This window comes from Aquarana catesbeiana, linkage group LG02 (genome assembly GCF_042186555.1).
Source record: "Aquarana catesbeiana isolate 2022-GZ linkage group LG02, ASM4218655v1, whole genome shotgun sequence".
In the NCBI taxonomy this organism is placed as follows: domain Eukaryota; kingdom Metazoa; phylum Chordata; class Amphibia; order Anura; family Ranidae; genus Aquarana; species Aquarana catesbeiana.
The window spans coordinates 753,394,128-753,415,207 of NC_133325.1; the positions used below are offsets into that span (position 1 = coordinate 753,394,128).

The 21,080-nt window shown below is 48.5% G+C and overlaps 1 protein-coding gene across 1 annotated transcript in view; it reads right to left on the reverse strand.

Annotated features, from left to right (window-relative positions):
- The window catches only part of LOC141129244 (interferon gamma receptor 2-like), a 38,952-nt gene extending 34,912 nt beyond the window's left edge, over positions 1-4,040 (reverse strand). Inside the window, exon 1 of the mRNA XM_073617154.1 lies at positions 3,802-4,040. Within this exon, the coding sequence (XP_073473255.1) occupies positions 3,802-3,880 (79 nt within the window). The 5' untranslated portion in view covers positions 3,881-4,040. The remainder of the gene's footprint in view (positions 1-3,801) is intronic.
- Positions 4,041-21,080: the final 17,040 nt, after the last annotated feature.

The following is a 21,080-nucleotide window of genomic DNA, read 5'->3' on the forward strand; positions in this document are numbered from 1 at the left end:
CAGTGCTGAAGCTCATTAATTGCCACTCCCCCATATGAAAAATAATACTTAATCTACAGGAACAGATGGTAATTCAGCAATGGGGTGGTTGGGTTTTGGGGATGCTGGGGACCCTAAATATGGGTGTAACATGGTCACGAAGGTGAACCTGATTTTTAAATGCATCAATATATAATAATAAGAAACAATAACATACGAAGAAATACAGTTTTCATTATCTGAGAAGATGTTTGTTTCCTGTTTACCAACACCGATTTTTATTAAATGAAGTACAAACAAAGAATGGATGAATAAGGTCAGACATCCATCCCCACTGGTAAGATCAGAGGAGGAGCAGCGTGCCCGGGTGCAGATCTTAAGGCATTAATACAGGAATTTCTGAGGAAAGGCCGACTAAACAAAGTGTTCTGAGTATAGAGGATCATAACACTGAACAAGGAAGCTCTGTGTACATTTGTTTCTCTAAAAATGGAACAAGTAAACTGTATCACAGCAACAGAAAGGGGAACTATGAGGCCACCGGATTCAGATGGGTTGGATGGATGTAGTAATAATTTTGCACCGTGTGCTGTTTGCTGTAATAGGCCCAGTGTACTCGGCACTTGTGTGTTTTACTTCTCTTCTGACTACATTTTTGGAATTCATTTCAGAAGCTCTAAAACTGTCTCTCTCAAACATTTTACTAGAGGAACATTTGAAAATAATGTTCCAGTTCCAAGGAATCCCTGATAATAACTGCTCCATGTACAGCTCATGGTACATTAGTGTGATGGTCAGTGGGAAGAACTCCCCCTACGGATGGCTAAAAAGATTCTGTGTGAGTGTTCTCTTATCTGAGAGGCAGAAATTGTTATTTGCTCAAGGAACCCACATCAACCTCTGGAACAGGGGTAGGCAACCCCCAAGTACTGAAGCAGGGGGGTAGAGCAGTGGGGCCGGTGTGAAAGGAGGTGCATTGGTGGGGCAGGAGAGCAGGGGCTTACAGTGGTGGGGCAGGAGAGCAGGGGCTTACAGTGGTGGGGCAGGAGAGCAGGGGGTTACAGTGGTGGGGCAGGAGAGCAGGGGGTTACAGTGGTGGGGCAGGAGAGCAGGGGGTTACAGTGGTGGGGCAGGAGAGCAGGGGGTTACAGTGGTGGGGCAGGAGAGCAGGGGGTTACAGTGGTGGGGCAGGAGAGCAGGGGGTTACAGTGGTGGGGCAGGAGAGCAGGGGGTTACAGTGGTGGGGCAGGAGAGCAGGGGGTTACAGTGGTGGGGCAGGAGAGCAGGGGGTTACAGTGGTGGGGCAGGAGAGCAGGGGGTTACAGTGGTGGGGCAGGAGAGCAGGGGGTTACAGTGGTGGGGCAGGAGAGCAGGGGGTTACAGTGGTGGGGCAGGAGAGCAGGGGGTTACAGTGGTGGGGCAGGAGAGCAGGGGGTTACAGTGGTGGGGCAGGAGAGCAGGGGGTTACAGTGGTGGGGCAGGAGAGCAGGGGGTTACAGAGGTGGGGCAGGAGAGCAGGGGGTTACAGAGGTGGGGCAGGAGAGCAGGGGGTTACAGAGGTGGGGCAGGAGAGCAGGGGGTTACAGAGGTGGGGCAGGAGAGCAGGGGGAACAGAGGTGGGGCAGGAGAGCAGGGGGAACAGAGGTGGGGCAGGTGAGCAGGAGGTACATTGATGGGGCAGATGAAAAAGCGGGTTACAGTGGTGGGGCAGATGAGCAGATGGGTTCAGTGTTAGGACAGATGAGAAGGTGATCCAGCAGTGAGACAAAAGAACATGGGGATACGGCGGTGGAGCTGATGTACAGGGAGGTACAGTGGTGGGGCAGATGAGAAAAGGGGGTACATTGATGGGACAGATTAGCATTGGGGTTACAGTGGTGGGATAGAAGAGCAAGGGGTTACAGTGGTGGGAGGGATGAGAAGGGGGTTCAGCAGTAGGACAGAAACGCAGAGGGATACAGTAATGGGGCAGATAAGCAGGGGGTTACAGTGGTTGGACAGATGAGCGGGGGGGGGGGGGTTCAGTGTTGGGCCAGATGAGAAGAGGGTTACAGTGGTGGGTTCAGTGTTGGGGCAGAGGAGAAAGGAGGTACATTCTTGGAACAGATGAGTAGCGGGGTACAGCGGTGGGGCAGATGTGCAGAGGGGTGCAGAGGAAAAAGGAGGTACATCAAAGGGGGTACAGTGGTGGAGCAGATGAAAAAGGGGGTTACAGTGGTGGGGCAAATGAGCAGAAAAGTTCAGTGTTAGGAAAGATGACAAGATGGTTCAGCGGTGAGACAGAAGAGCATGGGGGCACGGCGGTGGAGCAGATGTGCAGGGAGGTACAGTGGTGGAGCAGATGTGCAGGGGGTTACATTAGTGGGACAGAAGAGCAGGGGTTTTACAGTGGTGGGGCAGATGTGCAGGGGGTGACAGTGGTGGGGCAGATGTGCAGGGGGTGACAGTGGTGGGGCAGATGTGCAGGGGGTGACAGTGGTGGGGCAGATGTGCAGGGGGTGACAGTGGTGGGGCAGATGTGCAGGGGGTGACAGTGGTGGGGCAGATGTGCAGGGGGTGACAGTGGTGGGGCAGATGTGCAGGGGGGACAGTGATCTGAGGCGTGAGAGTGCAGTATGTTAATTTCTCACTACTAGTAGTTTACAGCATTTACTTTATTAAAAAAATCCCTTTCGTAATTGAGAATGTGAAGTTGACATTTTTTGGTTACAAAATCGGCACGCTCAATTTCTTTGAAAGCATTTTTCGGCACACCGTGCTCAAAAGGTTGCCCACCCTTGTTCTGGAGGAATCCTAGGTTGAGAATAAAAATGTATTAAAATGTCTACAGTCAGTCTCTATTATTCTGGATGGTTAGCAACCCTGGGGCTTGTTATAGATGGTGGTAGGGAAGGTGAGGGTATTACTAACTATCATGAATGGTAGAGCTGGAGGAGGAGGGTAGTACTCCAAGTTTGCGGTGGAGGATAGTAGTCCCTAGAGTCAGTATAGGGCAGGTGAGGAACAGTAGTAACCTAGAATCAGTGGAAGGGTCAGTGGGGGCAGCACCCATTACAGTCAGTGGTAGGGTGGGTGACTGGCAGTAGCCACTAGTCAGTGGTAGGGTAGGTAGGAAGAAGTAGTCACTAGAGTCAGAGGTAGAGGGGCGCGTGACTGGTAATAGTTACCAGAGTCAGGGGTAGGGCAGTACTCACTAGAGTCAGTGGAAAAGTAAGGGGCTACAGCTCAGGGGTACTGGTCTACAGCTCAGGGGTACTGGTCTACAGCTCAGGGGTACTGGTCTACAGCTCAGGGGTACTGGTCTACAGCTCAGGGGTACTGGTCTACAGCTCAGGGGTACTGGTCTACAGCTCAGGGGTACTGGTCTACAGCTCAGGGGTACAGGTCTACAGCTCAGGGGTACAGGTCTACAGCTCAGGGGTACTGGTCTACAGCTCAGGGGTACTGGTCTACAGCTCAGGGGTACTGGTCTACAGCTCAGGGGTACTGGTCTACAGCTCAGGGGTACTGGTCTACAGCTCAGGGGTACTGGTCTACAGCTCAGGGGTACTGGTCTACAGCTCAGGGGTACTGGTCTACAGCTCAGGGGTACTGGTCTACAGCTCAGGGGTACTGGTCTACAGCTCAGGGGTACAGGTCTACAGCTCAGGGGTACAGGTCTACAGCTCAGGGGTACTGGTCTACAGCTCAGGGGTACTGGTCTACAGCTCAGGGGTACAGGTCTACAGCTCAGGGGTACTCGTATATACTGGTATACATCTGAGTGGTACTCGTATATACTGGCATCCAGCTGCCAGTCACCATACTGGGTTCAGCACTCACCAGGCTCGGTGTTGGAGGAGAGGACAGCCGGTAGCAGGGTGATCAGAGCCGGGATCAGGAGGAGGAGTGCAGGCCGCATGTCTGGCCGGAGCTCGGAGGATCCGGTGCGGGGAATCCAGGGTGTTGCGGGGAGGAGGAGGATCGGGTGAGCGGGCACAAGGCCGGGGTGAAGCGCAGGCGCTCCGATAGCAATGACTTGATAATCCAACCCCTCCCTGCTCGCTGAGCTCCTCCTTTACTGGAAGGCAGCCAGGGATTTCCCATCCTCTTCTCTTCCTGATGACTCATCTCCTCTCCTCTGCCCGGAGGGACGTGCTGCACCACCCCTTGTCTGATATCTGGCCTCTGTCACCAATATCTGCACACATCTGATATGGAATTTTATATTCCACACTTCACCTCTATTCATAATATCACCAAAATGTCAATAGAAACATGCTGGATTTACAAATATGTTTTATTCAATAAAAAGGAATTTATCAATTAATAACAAACACCCTTCATAGATGTCCAGATCTGTTCTGTACATTTAATTACATACAAATGTTTAAACAAAAAAAGTGTTTCCTAACATTCAACACAATGACAATGTTTCTTATTTGCAACCAGATTGTGTACTTGACAAATATGAAACATTGTATTAAAAATGAGAAAACATTTGTGTACCCTTCTATATAATAATCTGCTGGATCCTGTACTGTGCACTCACCATGATCTGCTTACAGCTGCACAGTTTTAGGATTTAATGCAAGAAAATTAATTTAATATGCATGCATAAACTTTATTCATTTTTTAAAAAGTGAAATCTGCCTTTAGGCCTATTGGACATTGCTGCCTAAAACTTTTTTTTAGGAATACAAACATTTTCTAAAACACAGCTCACTGTTTTAAATGTGTCTGTACACACAGGAATGTAAACATGCACTGCAACATATAGATCTGAAGTAATAAAAATACACAAATCTGCATTGCTGTCTGGTTTTTTTTTGTACATAAGCATTCAAAATACCTTTGTACGTGCGTTACATGTTAATTTGAAGAAGTTAGAATTGCATTCTGGGTTCTAGAGTTTATTTTACTCGTGTATGCACACGTGTTCAAGCATCAGTACCATATGCAAATACCTTTAACACTTTTGCTTCCATAGCTGTTTTTGCATTTTTTGCACGTTTACAAAATCAGTTTAGGCCAGAATATTAACCAATTGCCCACTGGGCATTTAAACTCCCTTCATAGCCAGACCAATTTTCAGCATTTGTTGCTCTCACATTTTGAATGACAATTACTCAGTCATCCAACACTGTACCCATATGAAATCTTTCTCCTTTTTTTTCACAAGTAGAATTTTCTTTTGGTGGTATTTAATAACCACTGGATTTTCTATTTTTTGCACTATAAATAAAAAAAGACCAAAAATTTTGTAAAAAAAAATATATTTTTCATCATTTCTGTTATAACATTTTGCAAATTAGTAATTTTTCTTCATACATTTTGGCCAAAATTTATACTACTACCTATCTTTGGTAAAAAATAATCCAAATAAGTGTTTATTATTTGGTCTTTGTAAAAAGTTATAGAGTCTACATGCTATGATGCCAATCGTTGAAAATTGATCACACCTGGTGTACTGAGGGCCTATCTTATTTCTTGAGACACTAACAAGACAGGAAAGTACAAATACTCCCCAGATTACACCTTTTTAGAAAGTAGACATTCCAAGGTATTTAGTCAGAGGCATGGTGTTTTTTTCCCACAATTCTTTTCAAAATTAAGATTTTTTTCCCACAAAATTGCCATAATAACAAGTTATTTCTCTCACATGGCATATGCATACTTGCAACTACCCCAAAATACATTCTGCTACTCCTCCTGAGTATGGCGATACCACAATGTGTGAGACTTTTACATAGCCTGATCACATACAGAGGCTCAACATACAGGGAGCACTATCAGGTGTTCCAGGGACATACATTGCAAATCTAATTTGACTACCTATTACACTTTTGTGAGGCACTGATGGGCACCATAGTGGCATGGATTGGCACGGATGTGGCATGGATAAGAACTGATGTGGCATGGATGAGAACTGATGTGGCATGGATGAGAACTGATGTGGCATGGATGTGGCACGGATGAGAACTGACGTGGCATGGATGTGGCATGGATGAGCACTGATATGGCATGGATGTGGCATGGATAAGCACTGATGTGGCATGGATGTGGCATGGATGAGCACTGATGTGGCATGGATGAGCACTGATGCAGCATAGATGTGACACAGATGATCACTGATGTGGCATGGATGAGCACTGATGTGGCATGGATATGGCACAGATGATCACTGATGTGGCATGGATGATCACTGATATGGCAGAGATGAACACTGATGTGGCACAAATGATTACTGATGTGTGTGTGGCACGGATGATCACTGATGTGGCATGCATAGGTGTGCGCAACTCATTGCATTAGGGTGTGCACCTCAAAGCTCAAACACACATGCGTGTATATAGCAGTGGAGCAGTGGACGATGTCAGTAGGGCATTGGACGGTTTCAGTAGTTCATTCTTATAATTTTTTTTTATTACACCTTTGTATAATTTTATATTTTTTTACCATAATTTATTTCTATAATTATTACATTTTTTAGGAGCTCCACTGGGAGGCTTTGGAGAAATATCAGAGGTATAAATCCCCCGATGTCTCCCTTTTGAGACAGAGAAAGGAACTGAGAACAGAGATTCCCCTGTCCCTTTCTCTGCAGCCAAGCATTGGGGGAATCTGTGTAGGAAGGCATCATTAGGGTGTGCCCTGGCACATCCTGTGCGCACGCCTATGGCGGCATGGATGTGGCATGTATGATCACTGATGTGGCACAGATGATCACTGATGTGGCATGGATGTGGCACGGATGAGCATGGATGAGCCATGGATGGGGATGGATGAGCATGGATGAGCCAGGGATGGAGCATGGATGAGCATGAATGAGGATGGATGAGCCAGGGATGGAGCATGAATGAGGATGGATAATCCAGGGATGGAGCATGAATGTGGATGGATGAGCCAGGGATGGAGCATGAATGTGGATGGATGAGCCAGGGATGGAGCACGAATGAGGATGGATGAGCCGGGGATGGAGCACAAATGAGGATGGGTGAGCCAGAGATGGAGCATGAATGTGGATGATGAGCCAGGGATAGAGCATGAATGTGACTGGATGAGCCAAGGATGGAGCATGAATGTGGATGGATGAGCCAGGGATGGAGCACGAATGAGGATGGATGAGCCAGGGATGGAGCATGAATGTGGATGGATGATCTAGGGATGGAGCATGAATGAGGATGGATGAGCCAGGGATGGAGCATGAATGTGGATGGATGAGCCAGGGATGGAGCACAAATGAGGATGGATGAGCCAGGGATGGAGCACGAATGAGGATGGGTGAGCCAGAGATGGAGCATGAATGTGGATGATGAGCCAGGGATAGAGCATGAATGTGACTGGATGAGCCAGGGATGGAGCATGAATGTGGATGATGAGCCAGGGATAGAGCATGAATGTGACTGGATGAGCCAGGGATGGAGCATGAATGTGGATGGATGAGCCATGGATGGAGCACGAATGAGGATGGATGATCTAGGGATGGAGCATGAATGAGGATGGATGAGCCAGGGACGGAGCATGAATGTGGATGGATGAGCCAGGGATGGAGCACGAATGAGGATGGATGATCTAGGGATGGAGCATGAATGAGGATGGATGAGCCAGGGACGGAGCATTAATGTGGATGGATGAACCAGGGATGAAGCATGAATGAGGGTGGATGATCTAGGGATGGAGCATGAATGAGGATGGATGAGCCAGGGACGGAGCATGAATGTGGATGGATGAGCCAGGGATGGAGCATGAATGAGGATGGATGATCCAGGGATGGAGCATGAATGAGGATTAAGGATGAGCCAAACACCCCCCTGGTTCGGTTTACAGCAGAACATGCGAACAGGCAAAAAATTAATTTGAAAACGCGAACACCGTTAAAGTCTATGGGACACGAACGTTAGAAAAATAAAAAGTGCTCATTTTAAAGCCTTATATGCAAGTTATTGCCATAAAAAGTGTTTGGGGACCCAGGTCCTGCCCCAGGGGACATCAATGTAAAAAGAAGTTTTAAAAATGCCCGTTTTTTCGGGAGCAGCGATTTTAATAATAAAGTGAAACAATAAAAATGAAATATTCCTTTAAATATCAATGCCCATCAGTGCCGCCCATCAGTTCCGCCTATCTGTGCCCACCAGTGCCACTTATCTGTGCCCATCAGTACCACCCACCAGTGCCCACCAGTGCTCATCAGTGCCACACATCAGTGCCACCGATCAGTGTCCATAAGTGCATATTCGTTCCTCCTCATCAATGCCACCTAATCAGTGCCAATAAGTGCCACCTCATCAGTGCCCATCAGTGCAGGCTATCAGTGCCCATCAGTGTCGTCTCAACAACGCCCATCACTGAAGGAGAAAAATTACTTATTTACAAAAGAAAAACTTTTTTTTTTTTTTAACATTTTCAGTCTTTTTTCTTTTTTTTGTTTAGGAATAAATAAAAAACCCTGAAGTGATTAAATACCACCAATAGAAAGCTCTATTTGTGTGAAGAAAATTATAAAAATTTCACATGGTTACATTGTAGCATGACCGCGCAATTGTTATTCAAAGTGTGACAGCACTGAAAGCTGAAAAATGGCCTGGGCAGGAAGGGGGTGTAAGTGCCCTGTATTGAAGTATTTAAGCCGACCTTCCACTACCCAGACCAGAGCGCCCACCTACAGGCAGTGGCCCAGGATGCTTGTATCTTGCCCTGAAAAGGGAAGCCCAAGGAACTGACAAAGTTCTTTCGGTTTCAGAGGGAAATACAGAGAAGGGTTGCTTTGGAGTGGGGTCTTGACTTTCCATATGTCCCCTCTCAGATTATGGACATCGTGGAGAACTCCCGGGGAGAGTGGGAGGATGACCTAATCTGGGAGTTCATGCACGTCCAAAAACCTTTAATGGTGCCAGAGAGTGATGCTTGGGCCTGGTTCAAGGACATTCGGGAGGAATGGAAGCTGGGATGTGCCATCTACAGAGACTGAGTCCTGGTTGTAAAGGCGGGTCGGCCTACCAGGAGCCATTCGGTCTCAGCCAGAGGAGAAGGGGATAGTAAGAGGAGGTTGCCGGATCCCCGCTTCTATGTGTGAGGAGGACATGCTGTGCTGAGCAGCCACCATAGGAGCAGCCACAAGGACTGCAAGAACAGGGCAAGGTCTATGCGGTTTTCTTTTCCGACATTTTCTTTTACAGGGACAGTCTTTGCCTGCCACCCAGGGTGTCTGATGGAAGGACTGTTGATTATGGACACTAGGGTGTACTGTCCCTGCCCACCTCTTTGCTACCTGCTATCCGAGAAGGGGTCCCTTCTTTCAGGAGCAAAAGAAGGACTGTTACAGGTTTCACATATATGTTTGGTTATTGTTCTGTTTGGGGTTAAATAGTTCCCTTCTGACAGAATAATGACAAGTGGGTAAATATATGTGGTAATGTGGATCTGATATTTCTCTGCTGGGAGGATCATAGCCCCCCTTCCAGTAGTGATGTAAAGTGTACAGATAGTGTGTAGGAATAGGATGTTGTGCATTTTTGTCTTCTTTTAGGAACCCCAGAGATGGGACGGCTGTCCATCTCCACAGCTCCGGAGGACAAGAAATGTGGTGAGTCCGAGTATTCCTCCTATGGGAGCAATGCTCAGGCTCCAAAGTCTATGTGTCTAGCTGAAGGGACCTGTAGTTAGGGTTGTATGTTGAAGTGTACAGTGTATATACAGTATCTCACAAAAGTGAGTACACCCCTCACATTTTTTGTACATTTTTTATTATATCTTTTCATGTGACAACACTGAAGAAATTACACTTTGCTACAATGTAAAGTAGTGAGTGTACAGCTTGTATAACAGTGTAAATTTGCTGTCCCCTCAAAATAACTCAACACACAGCCATTAATGTCTGAACGTCTGGCAACAAAAGTGAGTACACCCCTAAGTGAAAATGTGCAAATTGGGCCCAAAGTGTCAATATTTTGTGTGACCACCATTATTTTCCAGCACTGCCTTAACCCTCTTGGGCATGGAGTTCACCAGAGCTTCACAGGTTGCCACTGGAGTCCTCTTCCACTCCTCCATGATGACATCACGGAGCTGGTGGATGTTAGAGACCTTGGGCTCCTCCACCTTCCATTTGAGGATGCCCCACAGATGCTCAATAGGGTTTAGGTCTGGAGACATGCTTGGCCAGTCCATCACCTTTACCCTCAGCTTCTTTAGCAAGGCAGTGGTCGTCTTGGAGGTGTGTTTGGTGTCGTTATCATGTTGGAATACTGCCCTGCGACCCAGTCTCTGAAGGGAGGGGATCATGCTCTGCTTCAGTATGTCACAGGACATGTTGGCATTCATGGTTCCCTCAATGAACTGTAGCTCCCCAGGGCCAGCAGCACTCATGCAGCCCCAGACCATGACACTCCCACCACCATGCTTGACTATAGGCAAGACACACTTGTCTTTGTACTCCTCACCTGGTTGCTGCCACACACACTTGACACCATCTGAACCAAATAAGTTTATCTTGGTCTCATCAGACCACTGGACATGGTTCCAGTAATCAATGTCCTTAGTCTGCTTGTCTTCAGCAAATAGTTTGCAGGCTTTCTTGTGCATCATCTTTAGAAAAGGGACAACAGCCATGCAGACCAATTTGATGCAGTGTGCGTTTTTTGCCATGAAGTGCCATGTTGAACTTCCAGTGACCAGTATGAGAGAGTAAGAGCGATAACACCAAATTTAACACACCTGCTCCCCATTCACATCTGAGACCTTGTAACACTAACAAGTCACATGACACCAGGGAGGGGAAATGGCTAATTGGGCCCAATTTGGACATTTTCACTTAGGGGTGTACTCACTTTTGTTGCCAGTGGTTTAGACATTAATGGCTGTGTGTTGTTATTTTGAGGGGACAGCAAATTTACACTGTTATACAAGCTGTACACTCACTACTTTACATTGTAGCAAAGTGTCATTCCTTCAGTGTTGTCACATGAAAAGATATAATAAAATATTTACAAAAATGTGAGGGTGTATTCACTTTTGTGAGATACTGTACGTGACAAAGATGTAAATATCTATTTTTGTATTTTTGTACGTAATTTATTTGTACTATAGCCCTGTCCAAGTTATTTCCTTTCCCCCATCCAACTTTTTAAATGGGATGCGCCCAGGAGTCATTTTTCTAGTTTTTTTTTTCACAGCTGGGGGCCAGCTGTAATTTGGTGGGGGGTGAGTGTAGCACCCTCTACCTTTGGTAGGTGCTAAGTGTAAGGGTTTTTTCTGGGGGGGGTTGTACCTCAGGCGGGGAGCACGGAGGGAGCCTCTCCTTACACGGTCATGGACAGGGCCGGACTGGCCTACCGGGATACCGGGAAATCCCCCGGTGGGCCGGCTGTCTGGCTGCCCCTGGTGCCGCTGTGAGGGCAGCGGCGCCTGAAAGAAACATGGCTGCGGGGCCGCCAGGCTGACATGCAACTGCGCATGCGCTAGCGCTATTCTCGGAAGTGTGTACGGGCTTTCCCGAGCTAGCCGTGCTCGGGAAAGTCCGTACACACTCGGCAATTCTCGGAAATGCGGGCGCATGCGCAGTGACACGGTGGCGCCGAGCGGCGCCATTTTTAAAAGTGCCGCAGCGGCAGTGAGTACTCGTCTGGTGGCCTCTTCCTCCTACTCCCCCTGCAGCCTCTTCCTCCTACTCCCCCTGCAGCCTCTGACCTCCTGCCCCCCCTGCAGCCTCTGACCTCCTGCCCCCACTGCAGCCTCTGACCTCCTGCCCCCCCTGCAGCCTCTGACCTCCTGCCCCCCCTGCAGCCTCTGACCTCCTGCCCCCCCTGCAGCCTCTGACCTCCTGCCCCCACTGCAGCCTCTGACCTCTTGCCCCCCCTGCAGCCTCTGACCTCCTGCCCCCACTGCAGCCTCTGACCTCCTGCCCCCCCTGCAGCCTCTGACCTCCTGCCCCCCCTGCAGCCTCTGACCTCCTGCCCCCCCCTGCAGCCTCTGACCTCCTGCCCCCCCTGCAGCCTCTGACCTCCTGCCCCCCCCTGCAGCCTCTGACCTCCTGCCCCCCCTGCAGCCTCTGACCTCCTGCCCCGAATGCAGCCTCTGACCTCCTGCCCCCCCTGCAGCCTCTGACCTCCTGCCCCCCCTGCAGCCTCTGACCTCCTGCCCCCACTGCAGCCTCTGACCTCCTGCCCCCCCCTGCAGCCTCTGACCTCCTGCCCCCCCTGCAGCCTCTGACCTCCTGCCCCCCCCTGCAGCCTCTGACCTCCTGTCCCCCCCTGCAGCCTCTGACCTCCTGCCCCCCCTGCAGCCTCTGACCTCCTGCCCCCACTGCAGCCTCTGACCTCCTGTCCCCCCCTGCAGCCTCTGACCTCCTGTCCCCCCCTGCAGCCTCTGACCTCCTGTCATTCCCCCCCGCAGCCTCTGACCTCCTGTCATACCCCCCTGCAGCCTCTGACCTCCTGTCACCCCCCTGCAGCCTCTGACCTCCTGTCACCCCCCTGCAGCCTCTGACCTCCTGCCCCCCCTGCAGCCTCTGACCTCCTGTCCCCCCCTGCAGCCTCTGACCTCCTGTCCCCCCCCTGCAGCCTCTGACCTCCTGTCATACCCCCCTGCAGCCTCTGACCTCCTGTCATACCCCCCTGCAGCCTCTGACCTCCTGTCATACCCCCCTGCAGCCTCTGACCTCCTGTCATACCCTCCTGCAGCCTCTGACCTCCTGTCATACCCCCCTGCAGCCTCTGACCTCCTGTCATACCCCCCTGCAGCCTCTGACCTCCTGTCACCCCCCTGCAGCCTCTGACCTCCTGTCACCCCCCTGCAGCCTCTGACCTCCTGTCACCCCCCTGCAGCCTCTGACCTCCTATCCCCCCCCTGCAGCCTCTGACCTCCTGTCATCCCCCCTCCGCAGCCTCTGACCTCCCCTGTACCATCGGCAGCCTCTGACCTCCCCTGTACCATCGGCAACCTCTGACCTCCCCTGTACCATCGGCAGCCTCTGACCTCCCCTGTACCATCGGCAGCCTCTGACCTCCCCTGTACCATCCGCAGCCTCTGACCTCCCCTGTACCATCCGCAGCCTCTGACCTCCCCTGTACCATCGGCAGCCTCTGACCTCCCCTGTACCATCGGCAGCCTCTGACCTCCCCTGTACCATCGGCAGCCTCTGACCTCCCCTGTACCATCGGCAGCCTCTGACCTCCCCTGTACCATCGGCAGCCTCTGACCTCCCCTGTACCATCGGCAGCCTCTGACCTCCCCTGTACCATCGGCAGCCTCTGACCTCCCCTGTACCATCGGCAGCCTCTGACCTCCCCTGTACCATCGGCAGCCTCTGACCTCCCCTGTACCATCGGCAGCCTCTGACCTCCCCTGTACCATCGGCAGCCTCTGACCTCCCCTGTACCATCGGCAGCCTCTGACCTCCCCTGTACCATCGGCAGCCTCTGACCTCCCCTGTACCATCGGCAGCCTCTGACCTCCCCTGCAACATCGGCAGCCTCTGACCTCCCCTGTACCATCCGCAGCCTCTGACCTCCCCTGTACCATCCGCAGCCTCTGACCTCCCCTGTACCATCCGCAGCCTCTGACCTCCCCTGTACCATCCGCAGCCTCTTACCATCTCCTGTACCATCCGCAGCCTCTGACCTCCCCTGTACCATCTGCAGCCTCTGACCTCTCCTGTACCATCCGCAGCCTCTGACCTCCCCTGTACCATCCGCAGCCTCTGACCTCTCCTGTACCATCCGCAGCCTCTGACCATCTCTTGTCTTTTATCACCTCTGAAGTCTGGAGTGGAGTCAAGAGTGGGATTGCCTCAGGGATGGGGGTCATGGGAGAAGTCAGACATGTATGGACTGTGGAGAGGAAACTACAGGATAAAACCAGAGCCACTGAGCTGGAGCCGACTGACTGAGCCCTGTAAGGTGCACCTGAGAGGAGGTCAGTGACAGCGCCACCAGGCCTACCTGAGGGGGGGGGGTCAATACAATATTGTAAGGGGGCACTGATATAAAGGTTTACCCCTTATATCAGTAAACCCCTTACCTTAGTGTTTTCTTTCTGCGGAAGGTACTCTCTGGTCACCAGAGTCCTCCCCACATCCCCAGAGTTCCCCTTTACATCATAGTCTTACAGTGCAAGGGGGAACTCTGATGTAAAGAGGAATGCAGTGGACTCTGATATAAGTGGGGTCTCTGGTCACCAGTGCCCCCCTTTTATATCAGAGTTCCCGCTTAGATCATGATCTGCAATGTTCCCCTTTATGTCAGAGTTCCCTTGCACTGTAAAGGGGAATCCTCCTGATATATGGGGGAACTCTGTGTTGGGTTATATTAATCTGACTTTGTATGTAAATGGAGAAATATGGTTTTTGACTTTTGTTTAACTTAACACATTGCTAATAGCAGTTATAGCTTAAATATTGATATTTGCACTGAAAACTGCCATTTACGGCACCTTTTTTTTGCAGTGTCAATAAAAAATGTGCCAGTAAATGGCATGATTTTTGCCTTGAAAAAAATTGCTGCTGTTTGTAAAAGCCATGTCTCTCTTATCTATATATAATACACTCTTCAAATGTGCTTTTAAAATGTATGGTTTTCCCTTTTGTGAACAAGAAAATAAAGACGTTATGCGGTTGGGCTGGTATAAAAATACTATGGGGCTGGTATGAAATTATTTCCAGGGCTGGTTTTTATTCCCAGTCTGGCCCTGGTCATGGAGAGGCATACCTCCCAACATTTTGAGATGGGAATGAGGGACACCTACTTACAAACGTATGTTGGCATAGGACACGCCCCCTTACACACACCCTTAAAGGAGAATTAACCAAAAAAAAAGGTTAAATAAATCCACAAGGACTTTTTTTTTACCACTCCTATTCCTTTACATTGGCTTTTAAAATTTAAAAATGCAGCAGTTTAGAAATTGGATGAAAGGTTTAGCACTGGGAAACACTTTTTAAAAGATAAAAAGTACATTTTATATACAACTATATAGATTTGACCACAATGAGGGACAAATGAGGGGAAAGAGGGACAGAGGGACATTGCTCCAAATCAGGGACAGTCCCTCGAAATCAGGGACAGTTGGGAGCTTTGATGGAGAGGTGTCCTGGAACAGGAGCTGGAGGAGACAGTTGGTCCGGACGTCCGGAGTAAGTCATTCCGGAAGGATCCAGGGCTGGTGTCGTGAGTGGAAAGCACAGTGGAGAGATCTGGAAGAGACATGCCAGAGGAGCTGGATGTAGAGCCAGAGGGAGAGACTGTGGGAGTTTTGTGTCAAATCGATGCAGCCATGAGGGCCGGCAGGATTTGCAAGTCAGACTTGCTGGGATCAGTAGTCCATCACCATTTATTCTTCTAAAATAAATCGGTTGCTGCTACAAAGGAGTACTGCAGACCCCGGCCTACAAAGGGCCATCAAATAAATACACTGGGACTCATTCAGAGTGAGGCCTAGTCAAGTTCTGATGGCGTGACAGGATTACTAAGACTTGGACAGTAAAGTAGTCAGGGCCGTTTTTAAGGCAGGGCAAAAGGGGCAGCTGCCCTGGGCCCTGTCATTGTTGTGGGGCCCAAAGCAGCTGCCTCATACTTGGCAACTATCCCAGTTTAAATTCCCTTGTCCCTTGAGGTTTTATTCCTGTGCTGTGTCCTGATATCTCAGTGTAAAGTTCTGTTACTAATGCTGCCCAGCTCTGCCCTATTGTTTTGTACAGATGACTCAACTGCAGACCCTGTGTTTATATGTAAATACCAACATTGATATGTAAATAGCAACGGCATTCATATGTAAATAGCGACAGACCAGCAGCATTCACATGTAAATAGAGGCGGTATTCATATGTATATCATGCTCCCCTGAGGTCATATCCACCATCACCTATACTGAATGCTGCCCACTGGGGAGGTAAAGGGGCATGCTTGAAAGTCCTGCCTACAACTGTGTTCATTAATCCTAACATCAGCCTGTTCTGCAAAGGTAAGCAAATTGGTGGTGGTGGTGGTGGTGGTGGTGGGGGGGGGGGGGGGGGGGGTAGTGTGGGATGTGCAGAGATAGGCAGAGAAGGAATTATAGTTTGGGGTGCACAGGTGAGCAAGAGCTAAGTAAGGTGGGTGCAAAGATGAGCAGAGGAGGCAGGTAGAGTGAAAGGGGAGGGGGAGTGGAGAGGATGGGGGAGGTCTGGGGTGCAGAGGTTGGCATGGGTTTAAGGATGCAAAGGTGTACTGACAGGGTGGATAAAGATGTAGATCATGTGTAGGGCAGCCCATTCATTTCAATGGGATGCTCTATGAGCTACAAATGCAGAAGAAACTCCCAAACACTTTTCCAAAATCACACGGTGCCAAGGAACATCAGCAGATGCGTGAGGGTGTCATTTAATTTCAATTAATGGCACTGCTGTGTATCTGCTAAAGGGTAGCACATTTCTGTGGTTTCAGGAAAGTGATTTTGCATGCTTTCCCAACACACACAAATGTGAACACAGGCTAAATGTCTTAGTTACATTGGTGGTCAGTGTAAATCTTCTCATTACATTGGTGCTTGATGTAGAATCCTTTCATTCACACTAGTGGCCAGTGTGAATGTCCCCCTACATTGGTGGTCAGTGTTGAAACTCCTCTTTATATTGGTAGTCAGTATAAAAAAATCAGCATTGCCATTGTTCACACCCTCCCCTGCCCCCAGCACTGCCACTGAGCCCAGGAGTCTTAGTATCCCTAGGAGTTTTCTGTCTATCAATGGGCCCCCTCACCTCCCCAGTCTATGGTGTGCAGGCAGTGAGGAGATGATGTGCTGTAACCTCTAGCAACCAATCAGTAAGCAGTAATGATGTGCAGTAACTTATAGCAACCAATCAGTGAGCAGTATTGATGTACAGTAATCTCTAGCAATCAATCAACAAGCAGAAATGATGTGCTGTAACCTCTAGCAACCAGTCAGTGAGTGGTAATGATACACTGTAACCTCTGGCAACCAATCGCAATCGCTGTCTGATCTGATTCAGTAAACTGATTTTGAGTCTAGCTGCTTTTTATTGTATGTCTCAAAGCAGGTGGAGAGCGAAATTTCCTGGAGGAGGGGGGCCCAAAAAATTTTTTTGCCCAGGGTCCTATCAATATTAAAGATGGCCCTGAAAGTAGTGTGCTGGAGGAAGAAGTGTTCTGAGGTAAAAGACTGTCAACTTTAGGGTCAGCCATCTTGTTCTTCTGAGAAGTGTGGCGCAGTTACTTTATTCTACAAAGTACTAATTTATTCTATGGGCATCCCATGTCCCTTTTCCCCATCCAAGTTCAACCCCCTAAAAAAAACACAAAAACAAGCAAAAGACTGTTCGTTGACTGAAAAGTATGTCGAATGGAGGTCTGGGAGCAGAGTGAAATGTGTGGATGCTGTAACACGTAGCAACCCATCGCTACATTATATAAAATATATGAGTTTCACTTTTTGAACTGAATTACTGAAATAAATTAACTTTTTGATGATAAAATGGTCAGGGGTAAGTAGTGGGGTCCCACAGGGTTCTGTCCTGGGACCAATCCTATTTAATTTGTTCATAAACGACCTGGAGGATGGGGTAAACAGTTCAATCTCTGTATTTGCGGACGATATTAAGCTAAGCAGGGCAATAACTTCTCCGCAGGATGTGGAAACCTTGCAAGAAGAGTTGAACAAATTAATGGGGTGGGCGACTACATGGCAAATGGGGTTTAATGTAGAAAAATGTAAAATAATGCATTTGGGTGGCAAAAATATGAATGCAATCTATACTCTGGGGGGTGAACCTCTGGGGGATTCTAGGATGGAAAAGGACCTGGGGGTCCCAGTAGATGATAGGCTCAGCAATGGCATGCAATGCCAAGCTGCTGCCAACAAAGCAAACAGAATATTGGCATGCATTAAAAAGGGGATCAACTCCAGAGATAAAAAGATAATTCTCCCGCTCTACAAGACTCTGGTCCGGCCGCACCTGGAGTATGCTGTCCAGTTCTTGGCACCAGTCCTCAGGAAGGATGTACTGGAAATGGAGTGAATACAAAGCTAATAAAGGGTCTGGAGGATATTAGTTATGAGGAAAGGTTACGAGCACTGAACTTATTCTCTCTGGAGAAGAGACGCTTGAGAGGGGATATAATTTCAATTTAAAAATATAGCACTGGTGACCCCACAATAGGGATAAAACCTTTTCGCGTAAGGGAGTTTAACAAGACTCGTGGCCACTCATTAAAATTAGAAGAAAAGAGGTTTAACCATAAACTACGTAGAGGGTTCTTTACTGTAAGAGCAGCAAGGATGTGGAATTCCCTTCCACAGGCGGTGGTCTCAGCGGGGGGGGGGGGGGCATTGATATTTTCAAGAAACTATTAGATAAGCACCTGAATGACCACAACATACAGGGATATACAATGTAATACTGACACATAATCACACACATAGGTTGGACTTGATGGACTTGTGTCTTTTGTCAACCTCACCTACTATGTAACTATGTATTTTCACATTTTATCAGATGCTTCTGTAGTTTAGCTGTGAATTGCTGACACGGTAAATAATCAATTTTTATCTGGTCCTGTGGTTTTCTTCTGCGTTATAACACAGGAAATCGCTCAGCTGGGAGCGGCCCCAAGGGGAATCTCACTGTATTTACAAACAATGTCTACATTATTCTTTATCTGGAAACTCGCCCAGCTACTGAATGTTTTCTGGACTGCGGCCTGCACCATCAGAACAAAAGGCAATCTTTCCACAAAACGAAATAAAACATTAAATAATAATTTGGGCACAACAGAAAATATTCTTGCAGTCGGCCATCCCACAGACAGCAATGGTTAAATGTTGATTAAAGATTGTGTAAACCCAACACTTCATATTCCTAATGTGTCCCTGCTGTACCATGTACTTGTATGAGAAAGTATCCTGTTCTTTTTGTATTGCTTCCTTCGTGAAATCCCTGGTGTTCCTGCCAGTCCCTCTGCTTTCCTATTAAAAACTGACCACACTAAGCAGGAGAACGGACCGTGGTCCGTTCTCTAGCTGTGCTGGGAACTCAGTATGCTCTCCGCCAATGATCAGGCTTCTGTTGACATGACCCCTCTGCACAGCCATTCACTGGGAAGATCAGTCTGCTGCTTTTTCGCTTGCTCATCCGTGTCTTTATGGACCTTGCTTTGTGCACTGGTGCTCAGTCACGTTGGGACAGGAAGGGGCCATCCCCAAACTGTTCTCACAAAGTTGGGAGCATGAAATTGTCCAAAATGTCTTGGTATGCTGACACTTTTATGCCCCGTACACACGATAGGATTTTCCGACGGAAAATGTTCTATGGGAGCTTGTTGTCGGAAATTCCGACCGTGTGTAGGCTCCATCGGACACTTTCCATCGGAATTTCCGTCACACAAAATTTGAGAGCTGGTTCTCAAATTTTCCGACAACAAAATCCGTTGTCGTAAATTCAAATCGCGTGTACACAATTCCGACGCACAAAGTTCCATGCATGCTCAGAATCAAGCAGAAGAGCCGCACTGGCTATTGAACTTCATTTTTCTCGGCTCGTCATACGTGTTGTACGTCACCGCGTTCTTGACGTTCGGAATAACCCGACAAGATTTGTGTGACCGTGTGTATGCAAGACAAGTTTGAGCCACCATCCATCAGAAAAAAAACATGGATTTCGTTGTCGGAAAATCCTATCGTGTGTACAGGGCACAAGGGTCCCCTTCACTGAAACTAAGGGACCAAGCCCAACCCCTGAAAAACAACCCCACACCATAATCCCCCCTCCACCAAATGATTTCGAACAGTGCACAAAGCAAGGTCTATAAAGACATGGATGAGCAAGTTTGGGGTGGAGAAACTTGAATGACTTGCACAGAGTCCTGACCTCAACCTGATAGAATACCTTTGGGCTGAATTAGAGCAGAGACTGCGAGTCAGGCCTTCTCGTTCAACATCAGTGCCTGACCTCACAAATGCTCTTCTGGAAGAATGGTCAAACATTCCCATAGACACACTCCTAAACCTTGTGGACAGCCTTCCCAGAAGAGTTGAAGCTGTTATAGCTGCAAAGGGTGGGCCAACTCAATATTGAACCCTACGGACTAAGACTGGGATGCCATTAAATTTCATGTGTATGTAAAGGCAGGTGTAGTGCCCTGGGGTTTAGTCAGGGACTAAGTTCCTTGTCAGGGATAGCTAACATAGTTAAAGCGGGGGTTCACCCACACCGCCAAAAAAAATAAATATTAAAAGCCAGCAGCTACAAATACTGCAGCTGCTGACTTTTAATACATGGCCACTTACCTGTCCCAGGGTCCAGCGATGTCGGCAGGGGACGCCGAGAACCCGCTCGGTTCTCAGCAGCTGCCGCCGCCATCCTAGGTGAGGGAATCAGGAAGTGAAGCGTTGCGGCTTCACTTCCCGGTTCCCTACTGCGCATGCGCGAGTCGCGCTGCGTGTCCCAAGTGGTCCCCGCTCTCTCCTGGGAGCTGTGTGTTTCCAGCAGACAGCGCGGTCGGGACGGGAAGAGGCATAGACTCCCATGGGAGTCTATGCCGGAAGTGGGTGCAAATACCTGTCTTAGACAGGTATCTGCACCCCCCTCCCCCCTGAATGGTGCCAAATGTGACAACGGAGGGGGGAGGGTTCCGAAAAGCGGAAGTTCCATTTTTGTGTGGAACTCCGCTTTAAATTGTTAGAGATCCATTGATTTCTCCCCAAGTTTGGCCTTGTTGTACTTTTCTCTTCTACCACTAGGTGGCCGGGTACTTGGTGGTACTAGATATGAGAAGGACAACTCAAGATCAGGTTACGGGTATATGCATATCTCCCAACATTTTAAGTTGGGACTGAGGGACACCTACTAGAAAACGTATGTAGGCATAGGACACGCCCCCCTACCATGCCCCCTTAAGGGAGAATTAACCAAAAAAAGTTTATTAAATCCACAAGTGCTTTTTTTTTACCACTACTATTCCTTTATTTTGGCTTTTAAAATTTACAAATGCAGCAATTTAGAATTTGGATGAAAGGTTTAGCACTTTTATCTTTTTGAAAGACAAAAAGTGCATTTTATAACTACTATATAGATCAGACCAAAATGAGGAAGAAATGAGGGGCAAAGAGGGACAGAGGGACATTGCTCCAAA